At 38.1% G+C, this 11,512-nt stretch overlaps 1 protein-coding gene across 1 annotated transcript in view; it reads left to right on the top strand.

The window, feature by feature from the left end:
* The first annotated feature begins 9,148 nt into the window (after positions 1-9,148).
* Positions 9,149-11,512, top strand: part of LOC102993147 (F-box/WD repeat-containing protein 11) — a 37,504-nt gene continuing 35,140 nt past the window's right edge. Inside the window, exon 1 of the mRNA XM_028494954.2 lies at positions 9,149-9,252. Coding sequence (XP_028350755.1) covers positions 9,149-9,252 — 104 coding nt within the window. The remainder of the gene's footprint in view (positions 9,253-11,512) is intronic.

The raw sequence follows: 11,512 nt of genomic DNA, 5'->3' as shown, positions 1-11,512 counted from the left end.
AAAAATTAAATAAATGAATAAAATAAAATAAATTAAAAAAAAAAACAAAAAGAGATGTAAACTGATGTAGTAGAAAAGCCAAAGGCTTTGAAACCAAAGAGAGAAGATGGAATCCAGATTTGATCACTCACTCTGTGTGTGTGTGTGTTTGTGAGAGAGAGTGTGAGAGTGTGAGAGAGAGAGGGAGAGAGAGAGACATCCTGAGCAAGTTGTTCTATCCATGGACAAATACAAACCACACAAAGTTGTGGGGATTGAGACTACCAGCACAGTGCTTGGTGTATAGTGGATATTCAAAAACTCTGTTTACGCCCTGCTTTGAAGATACTACCTTCCCCCAAGTGTTATCTTCTCATGCTTTTCTAACCTCAGACTTTGACAGAAAGACTCCAAATGGTTGCCTAATAGGGAAAACCCACTGGCTTCCTTGATAAAACCTTATAAGCCGCATAACACCGAGGTCTGCAATGGGGGGGGCAGGAGGGCAGGGCTCCATATGTTAAAGTCAACCATGAGCTAAAGAGGAAGGAAGTGTGTCCAAGTGTCCAAAGCAGGTCTAAAGTGGTGGCAGCAATAAATGATCCTGAATGTGAAAGGGGGGATGAAGAATAGGGAAACACAAGTAGTATTGCTCCCTCAAAATTTCCTTTTACTGCTATCTTGAAGGACTGAGGGATTAATAAAGCTGGCAGGTTTCCTTAGGGGAATGAACAAAGTGGGAACAGTGACACAGTATATCACCTGGATCTGACTGGTAGTTACAAAGGCATCCTTGCAATATCACAATGTCCTCGGTTCTGAGTGGCAAGAAGAAAGAATGGCTGGGAACACGGAGAGGTGAGCGTGCCAAATGGAAGAGATATGGGAAGTAAGTTCCCGCTCCCTCGTCTCCAGGCAGCCCAGGAAATGTGTGAAGGAGGTATACGTGCACAGGGTTTTGAACCCAAACTTTTAAAACACAGGAGTCTGAATCCACCAGAGCTATTCTGACGTAAGCTACCTCAATACTTTTCTCACTCAAGGAGGAAACAAAAAAACGTCAGAAGTTCCTGCGGACTACACAAGAAACAACCGTCTTTCCACTAAGAAAATTTAATTCTTCCTTTCAGTCATTCCAAAACAGAGAAATGGTGTTTATTTACATAGCTGAGAAGGAAACAACCCCTCTGATAAAAATAGCAACTATTCTCTTAAGGCTTGATGAAAGTGGATAAAGACACACAATTTAGTAAAACTGTATTTAATAGAGCCCTGTGGGGGCTGGAATACATATTTTTTTCAATTTCTCTTATAAAGCCTTCAGGAAAAGATGCCAAAGGAAAAAAGCTGCCCTCGAGCTACACTCATCAGAGGATCATTTCCAAAGAGTAATCCAGGTGACACAAGAGATGCTCAGAGGAAAATGGGTCCTGAGGTCTAATGAAGTTTGACAAATACTGCATGCTCACGTGTGTGCTCTCCCCTGCCACCCTTCTTCCTTTCCTACACACACACACCTGCCACAATGCACTTCGTAAAGATACTAATGGCTCTGACATTTCATAATTTAAAAAATCAGGTTAGATTAGTTTAACACAGCTATCCCTAATTTGTTGGATATGGCCACCCTCCCTTTTACACTCTCTCAATAAGAGCTCAGCACACTGGCAAACAGTGGACTGGGGCAGTAGCATGGCACAACTCCTTCCTCCTCCCACTTCACTACATGAATACTGCTGGGAGACAAAGGAAATGCCCACTTTTGGTAAACACAATACATACCTCTCCTATTCCTCATTATCTTATGTGGGGATAAGAATGGGTGGCAAGCATTGAAAATTCTACAAGCCACAGGTTTTTTTTTTTTAGTCACTTTGACTGGGCTTCCCTGGTGGTACAGTGCTTGAGAACCCACCTGCCAATGCAGGAGACATGGGTTCGAGCCCTGGTCCGGGAAGATCCCACATGCCGTGGTACAGTGCTTGAGAACCCACCTGCCAATGCAGGAGACATGGGTTCGAGCCCTGGTCCGGGAAGATCCCACATGCCATGGTACAACTAAGCCCGTGCACCACAACTAGTGAGCCTGCGCTCTAGAGCCCGTGAGCCACCACTCCTGAAGCCCACAGTCCACAACTAGTAAGGCCCGTGCACCTAGAGCCTTGTGCTCCACAACAAAAGAAGCCACCACGATGAGAAGCCCGTGCATCACAATGAAGAGTAGCCCCTGCTCGCCCCAACTAGACAAAAGCCTGAACACAGCAATGAAGACCCAGTGCAGCCAAAAATAAATAAATAAATAATCATTTTGACTTTTATTCCTTAAAGGTTTAATAGACAAAAGGTCACAAGTTCAAGGGTGAGGTAAGAAAAAACAATAAGCCTTCCTTCCAGGAGAAAAGGAAGGTGGTTTCCTACATCCAAGCTCTCAGAAGAAACCATGAGGTAAGCCAATCTGAGAGCTGAAATCCTCTTTTAAGTCTCCAACACTTCTGGGAAAGGAAAGTTCTTTGAAATACCAACCTGGCTTAATCACTTCCTACCCTTCTCATCATCCTCTCTTTCCTCCTACACCTACCAAGAAGCATCACATGCAAACAAACAAAAAACGTAGAACTTCCTACTACCAATGGAAGATACAATCTAGGAAGCAGCAGCTAGACTCTATGGCAGATCAACCTTAGTACTAGTGACATTTGGGGCCAGATTAATTCCGTGGTGCGGGGGGGGCGGGGGGGCGGTGTCTGTCCTGTACAATGTAGGATGTCAGGCAGCATCCCTGGCTTTTCCCTGCTAGTTGCCAGTAGCAACCCCCTCCCCTGCCCTAACTGTGATAACCAAAAATGTCTCCAGATTGCCAAATGTCAGGGGTAGGGATTGGGGGTGCGGGGCAACAAAACTGCCCCCTCCACTTGAGAGCCACTGCTCTAGGGGTGTGAGCTCCTAAACTCGCTTCCTTAGGAAAATATACTAAAAATCACCGCCATCTCAGACCTGGCCGTTCTTTCTCTTCAGGCTTCTTTTCCTTTAACCCCTGTGACAGCATGTGATTTCTTCAAACACAGCCTGACTGCACAATGGTCAAGTAATTCATAGAGTATATAGGTATCTAAATTCTGGGGTAAATCCTGCTTGCCATTCAATGCCTATCCAGGAAAACTTGATATAAGGAGTTCTTTAGTAGAGATCCATGGGCTTGGGGGTGTGGATGAGGGTGATAAATATCATGAAGTCATATACAAAAGTTAGTGTGTATACAGTCCTCCAGAAAAAAGATCCAGAGCTTTCATTAGATCTCAAAGGTGTCCCAAATGTAATAAAATAGCAAAGCATGTCTTTGACCAAATAGGTGGCCAGGGTGGATGGAGCCTAGGTATGTATACATGTTTTGCTTTGCTTTAATTTAAAGTTCTCCAGGTAATTTTCATGTATGTCTCTGCTTTAAAATCACTGCTATGGCAAAATGATGTGGTCCATGTAGTACCACCATCCTAAGGAAATTGCACTGATACCATCATGACAGACTCCATCCCAATATGTGATATTTCAGAACTACCAAATACCATGAGAATCTAATGCCTGTGCCTTCTCTTATAAAGCCTTCAGGAGAAGATGCCGAAGGGAAAATGATGCTCTCAAGCTACACTGATCAGAGGATAATTTCCAAAGAGTATTCCAGGTAACACAAGAGATGTTCAGAGAAAAAAGGGTTCTGAGGTCTAATTGAGTTTGACAAATGCGGTGCACTGCATGAGTGTTCCCCCCACTCCACTCCCAGAGGTTACGATACACTTCATTAAGATACTAAAGGCTCTGTAACATCTCATAATTTAAAAATCAGGCTAGGTTAGTTTAACCTAGCTTTCCCAAGTTTGCTGGATATGGCCACCCCCCTTTCACACTCTTTTAATAAGAGCTCAGCACATACTGGCAAACACAGGACTAGGGTAATAGCATGGCATGATTCCTTCCTCCTCCCAATTCACCGGACAAATACTTTGGGGGGGCGGCGCAGGGAGGGCCAAGGAAATGCCCCCTTTGGTAAACACAATATATTCCTCTCCTATTTCCCATCATCTTTCCCAGTCTGCTATATGGGGTTAGTCTGTGTAAAAGCACAGCAGGCTCTAAGCAGTGATGTACCTTTGCCAGTAGGTGCCACCAACCAACACAGAATATATTTCACTTGGAAAATTCCCTACTTTAAGAGTTATGTAAGAGGAATCAATTTCCTACTTTAAAAATCCTACAAATTCTGCATTTTGGCTTTCATGATGAGAAATGCTTATACAATGTAAGGTTTTCATATCAAAAACATCTTTACTCCTGAGAGGAAGCAAAAACAAAAACAAAAACCTTACAAAGGATCTAGAAAACATGCGGGCATTTTGCCATTTTCTCTTGTGTTTTTAAATGTTTGGATTTAAGAAATTAAGGATAACAGATACATTGTGAAAAATGTTATTAGATAACTTTAGTCTCTGTACTAGGCTTGTTTCACACATTCTCTTTTTCTTAACATTTAAAAAAATTTATTTTATTGAAGTATAGTTGATTTACAATGTTGTGTTAATTTCTGCTGTACAGCAAAGTGATTCAGTTATACATATATGCAATCTTTTTCATATTCTTTTCCATTATGATTTATCACAGGATATTGAATAGAGTTCCCTGTGCTATACAGTAGGCACACATTGTCTTTTAATCTTCAGAAGAAATATGTAAGTAGACATTCCAATTTTACAGAAGAAACTGAGGACCAGAGAAATAAGTAACTGGCTCAGATCTAGGTCTGTTCTACTCAGAAATCAATGTACTTTCTATACAGAAAAATATAGCTCAGGTGTTTTCCAACTGCTGGTTGTAGCCTATGAAATCAATTTAATGGGCTGTAACCAGCACTTTTTAAATAAAAAGCGAAATTGAATCCAGGCATTCCCCTGCCCACAAGGGTAAGCATAACAAAAAACACACAGAAAGGCTAAAAGCAATAAGCAAAACATAACAGGAAAATTCAAATTTAAAGGAAAGCAAAAGTCATTATTGCAAGGAGAGCAATATTCATGTCAAACCACTGAATAACATAAACAGCTTTAAAACTCTCTAAAAAGCAAATATCTATAAAGAGGATAATGTGTACTTTTATATACTGAATAAAATTCCACAAAGTACAAAAAAGTTAGAAATATTTTTTTAATTTAAGCACCTTTTCACCTTCGACAGATCAAGCAGACCAACCAACAAACACTTGATTTTCCATGGAACGCTAAAAACAACAACAACAAAAAACTGATAGAGAATCCTAGGCCACAGAAGAAATCTCAAATACAGTTAGAAAGCAGGAAGAGATTATACATTTGAGAGCAGGCCAAGCAGAAAAGTCTAGATTTAGTTTGCCAATTATTACTTGCATAAATTCCAAAGGTAAACACACGGAACAATGACTGGCACAGGCAAACCAAACACCTTTGAGCGGTTATTGTTAATGCCAGCTTGGCCCCTAATCTAGCCTACAATTCTTCCCCTTTAAACTTAAATCTTATCAATACTTTGTTGGGAAATGAGATCAATGGAAAGTCAGAAGCATTCATTTGCAAAAAGAAGAAACAAGCTTGTCCAAAAAAGCAGCCCCTATCTCTCATACCACTCTTGCAACTCAGAAGGAAGAAAGCCATGAATACATCTATGCATACGTGACTTTTGAATACAATGACTCCGGCCACCAGTAAGCACAACTTAATCAGAAACCTTCTCCTCCTCCACACAAACACTAAAATGTAGAAACAAACTAGCTGTTTTCTTTCTACAATATAATAAAACTAAAAAGTAATAAAAAATTTTAAATCCATTGGGAGTTTGACTGAAATCACTGCTACATGCTATTTCCAATGTAGTAAGTTTCCTTCCAACTTACCTAACCGTAGTTCCACTCAAATTTTTAACAAGTATTTGGCTGCTATTAACATTACATGACAAGAGTATACTAAGGTATCTGGAAGAATAAATATAGGAGAGTTTTTCTTCCTTTCCTCACCACCAATTATTTTTTTAAAAGAGGGGAATGCTTATGTTATTAGATATTAAAATTTTTCTTAAAAGCTATAATAATTAGTGTGGTACTAACAAAGCAAGACCAATGAAACAAAACAGAAAGTCGAGAAACAGACTCATTTACACTTACAATTTGTGTATGATGAAGTTAGAATTTCAAATAGGGGAGAAAGGGATCATTTAAGAAAGAGTATTAAAAATAAAAGTTAAATGCTACCTCATGTCACATACCAATATATACTATGGATAAAAAGAATCAAGTGTGAAAAACTCTAAAACCATAAAATGACTAAAAGCAGCTACCAAACAGAAATAAAATTTAGATTTGACTAAAAAATTTTTTTAGCTCAGGAATGTTCATAACCAAATTTTAAAGACAAATACCTTGGGGGAAATATTTTGACATATGGCAAATAACTTACCATAAAAAGATCTCTTATAAATTAGTTAGGAAACCAAAATTAATACTTTAATAGGCAAATAAGCAAAGAGTAACTACCAATATTGCAAAACAAGAAATTTAAATGGCTGTCAAAAATGAACATGTACATAACAAAGAAAGATGTAATTTTTCACCTATCAAATTAGTAACTTTAATTTTTATATACTTTATAGGAACTGGGCTCTTTGGTAGGATTATAAATTGTTACCTTTCAGAGAATATTTATCAACATATAACTTCAAGAATTACTACATAACACTGGACATAATTTAACTTACAACAATTTATCCTAAGGAATTGTAGACCTACACAAAACTGTAGCTACAACAATTTATAACACAGAAAAATAGAAAACAATGTAAATGTCTAACAAGAGGGTTTGGACATCATTTAAATATATGATACAACAGGAGAAAATTTAAGTTCTTTTAAAAAACTTTTCTTTTGAAGCATAATACATATACATAACATACATACACAAATATATATATACACACACACATATATTGCACACACATAAACACATATGCTCACGTATATAAGGTCTAGATGTAAATTTTATTTCTTACTGTAAAAACACTGGAAACCCCTGGTTAAGGTATTAGAGTACAATGAATCCCATACTGCAAAACTTACCACCTTTTCAGTTTTCTTTCAGTTCTCCTAATTATATCAAACGATATTTTCATATCTCTCTCCAATTGTCTGCTCTTAACAAAAACAGCTGGTCTCCTGTTCAGTTTACTGTAACAAACAGTATCTGGCTAGAATTTCATTATAGGTTTTGTTTTTAACGGTATTTATTTTTACAGTAACCTATCTCAGTAAGTTGCCATTATTTCATGGCAACTTACAGTGATGCATAAGTTGCAGTGATGCATAGTTCCCTTTTCTGATTTTTCAAAGAAAGCAGATTTTAAAAATATGTGAAGTAGAACAAAAGAACAAATGTTATGCATATATCAAAAGCTGTGAAGGCTGCAGTCACCTGTCTAAAACTGGTGAAATACTATCTAAAAAGAATAGTGACATGAAAAATGGTCTAAACTATATTAAATGGAAAAAAAAAGCAAGTCAAAGTATGTCTGTATGACTCCATCTTTACAAATAAAATTTTATCTATCAATCTATTTATTTATTTAGAAAAGCAACTAGAAAGTGTGTTAAAATGCTAACAATACTGTCTCTGTAATTTTTATTTTCTTTTTCCTTATATAGCCCATCTAAATTTTCCTTAAAGACACATCTCTTTTTATTTTTATTTTTTTTTATTTTTTTATTTTTTTTTTTGTGGTATGCGGGCCTCCCTCTGCTGTGGCCTCTCCCGTTGCGGAGGACAGGCTCCGGACGCGCAGGCCCAGCAGCCATGGCTCACGGGCCCAGCCGCTCCGCGGCATGTGGGATCCTCCCAGACCGGGGCGCGAACCCGGTTCCCCTGCATCGGCAGGCGGACGCGCAACCGCTGCGCCACCAGGGAAGCCCCACATCTCTTTTTAATAACAATGAACAGTGATTTTTTTCAAAATGAAACTTAAAAAAGTAAAAGATCTACATCAAGACCCCAGATATATATGCTCTAGTTTAAAGAAAGAGAAACGAGTCACTGAAACTTCCAGCAGAGTTAGATGCTGCTGCATGTCATCTGACCTCTCTATGCCTGTTTCCTGATTCATAAAACTGAAGTGAAAACAGGGCCTCCCTGACAGAAAATTTAAAAAGATAATCCTGGCACTTAATATGGGCTCCTTTAGTCAAATTTAACCTCCACAGGGTAGAGGTGTTTGACTGTTTTATTCATTCTGTATTCTTTTTTTTTAATTAATTAATTTATTTATTTATGGCTGTGCTGGGTCTTCGTTTCTGTGCTAGGGCTTTCTCTAGTTGTGGCAAGCGGGGACCACTCTTCATCGCGGTACGCGGGTCTCTCACTATCGCGGCCTCTCTTGTTCAGGAGCACAAGCTCCAGACACGCAGGCTCAGTAGTTGTGGCTCACGGGCCTAGTTGCTCTGCGGCATGTGGGATCTTCCCAGACCAGGGCTCGAACCCGTGTCCCCTGCATTAGCAGGCAGATTCTCAACCACTGCGCCACCAGGGAAGCCCTCATTCTGTATTCTTAGCATTTAGAATAATTCCTGACACACTACTTAAGTACAGAAGTATAATAAATACTAATAATATTATCTATAGTTATTACAATCTTCCTGTTAATTGTAAAGGCCAAAACTGTAATTTTGTTTCTGCTTACTCCTTTTCCATATTTTCCAAACTGTCTACAATGAGCAAGGATTCAAAATGTAGGGGAAGAAAAGCATGCAACACCATTTCTGGTCCTCACAGAAAGTAGCAAGAAATAAAATCTATTTTCAGAAAGGCAGTCACCCTTATCACCTCCAAAGTATTCATTTACCTCGGTAAAAGAAGAACATCTCATTAATTATTTGACTGTTTAAAAAGGTCCAAAAGAAGCACAGACACAAGTCTGCTGGGGTCTCCCTAAGAAAGCAGACAAGGAGTGGCAGCATATGCACTTAAATGCTTCCTAGGGCTTAACACTTTGGAGAGAACTTTAAAGTAAAACTTGTAAAATGTTTCACATGCACTAAACGAAGCCCGAAAAAGAAGGTGCTTTAGAAGCGGTAAGAGAAGAATGGCCAAAAGATCCTGAGTTGTGAAGAATGGTAGAAGGCGTCAGTCTGCTGAAGTGTAAAGAGCAGGCCTTCAGAGCCAGGAGTCCCCAGTGCAAATCCCAGGCTCTGCCAATTACAAACTGTGACTTCCGGTAAGTCACTTGACTTCTCTCTCAGATTCGGTTTCCTCTTTTATAGGACAGGGATAATATTGCCTATGTTGCAGGAATAGAAATAACATGTGCAAAGTACCTACAACATAACATTGCTCAGAGGGGGAAAAATAATACAGCAGAAAAACATTTTTACTCTTTTGCTTCTACTATAAATCATTTTAAAAGAAACATGAAAGCATCTATCAGTGATGTCAGGCGAAGCTAGAGAAATACCATCCCACATCACAATCATTTCTCAAATTACTGTGTTCAAGGGTAACTTAACAGACTCAGCAAAGATTTCAAACATGAAATCTACCCAAGAAATTGTAAAGCAATGAATTATATTGAATATTTATAATAACAGTAGCTACCACTTATTGAGTACACTTTAGAGATTACATCATTTAATGAAAACTGGGGAAAGAAAACGAAAACCACCAAAAACTTAAAAGAGTAAGAGATGATGAATTTAACACAATACCAATCAAAACTCCAGCAGGCTTTACCACCACCCCACCCACCCGACCCTACCCCACGCCCCCAGCAAAATGAGCTAATTTTAAAATTCATATGGAAATATACAGAGTGAAGGCAATCTGGAAGAACTAGTAAGAGAATTTACACTACGAAATATCAAGATCTAAAATACAGCTATTGTAACAAAGAGCGTGTTATATAGGAATAAAAGTAGACAAATTGATCAACAGAACAGAACAGCATCCAAACTCAGATTCACACATATGAGTTCACTTGACTGAACACTAAGGTAACACTTCAGTGCAGTGGAGAAACAGAAAAAATGCTCTTTTCAAAAAAGACCGTATCAACCGGATATCCTTAAATTTTGAGCCCCCTCTCTCACCAAGGGGGAAAAAAATCTATTCTAGATAGACTGCAGATCTAAATGTAAAAGGTAAGCTTTTAGAAGAAACCACAGAACATCTTCATGACCTTGGAATAGCTAAAGCTTTCTTAAACAGGACAAAGCAACTGCTAACCAGAAAGAAAAAATCTGATAAATTGGATTATAATGAGGAATCTCTCTTCACTGAAAGCACCATTAAGAGACTGAAAAGAAGACTAAAATGTTCTGAAACTGATTTATGGTAATGGTACAACACTGAACTGCATACTTGAAATGGATGAATTTTATGATATGCAAAATATATCTCAATTTTTTTAAGGAATTAAATTTAAAAGAAAAAAGGCAACCCACAAAGTGAGAGATTGATTATATACCCAGAACATTAAAAAACAAACAAACAAACCCTCACTTCAAATCAATAAGGAAAGCAAACACATACACCACCCCCCCCCAAAAAAGGTGAAACACTTATACGAGCACTTCACAAAAGAAAATATCCAAATTAAGTTAAAAAATGAAAATTCAACCAACGTTCTGTCATCTGGAGACAACCATTTGCATTTTGGAACACAGGTTGAAAACTACAGATATATAAAAGAAAACTGTCTGAAGCATGCTCTCCAGTAGAACTGCTTTTCACGTGTGTCATAGATATCTTTCCGTGTCACTGTAGACATTTATTTTCATTTTTAATGCCAACAGTTTACATCATCCCATAATTTATTTACTCAATACGGGTAAGTAATGAACATTTAAACTTTTTACTGTCACATGCAACACTGCAATTAACCTTTATGCCTACTTTGAATAACTGCCTCTTTCAATCAAATTCCTAGGATTGCTGAATCCATGAGAATGTGTATTTAATAAATGGATGTCTGAACAGAATGTAATTTCCTTTGTTTAATCATTTCTTTTCATCAGAATAGACTTCATATTACAAGTTATTAAATCTAATGGTCAATTCTCATTGCTCATATATATACGAGAAGATGCAAGAAATCTTTAACAAAGATCTAGAAGAATTAAAGAACACACAAAGATGAACAATACAATAACTGAAATGAGAAACACACTAGAAGGAATCAATAGCAGAATAACTGAGGCAGAAGAACGGATAAGTGACCTGGAAGACCCGAGAAAACATTTGAAGAGATTATAGTTGAAAACTTCCCTAACATGGGAAAGGAAATAGCCACCCAAGTCCAGGAAGTGCAGAGTCCCATACAGAATAAACCCAAGGAGAAACACACTGAGACACACAGTAATCAAACTGGCAAAAATTAAAGACAAGAAAAATTATTGAAAGCAGCAAGGGATAAATGACAAAAAACATACAAGGGAACTCCCATAAGGTTAACAGCTGATTTCTCAGCGGAAACTCTACAA

Source organism: Physeter macrocephalus, chromosome 2 (assembly GCF_002837175.3).
Source record: "Physeter macrocephalus isolate SW-GA chromosome 2, ASM283717v5, whole genome shotgun sequence".
Classification (NCBI taxonomy): Eukaryota; Metazoa; Chordata; class Mammalia; order Artiodactyla; family Physeteridae; genus Physeter; species Physeter macrocephalus.
The sequence above is the reverse complement of the archived record's forward strand: the minus strand, read 5'-3'. Positions and strand labels throughout refer to the sequence as shown.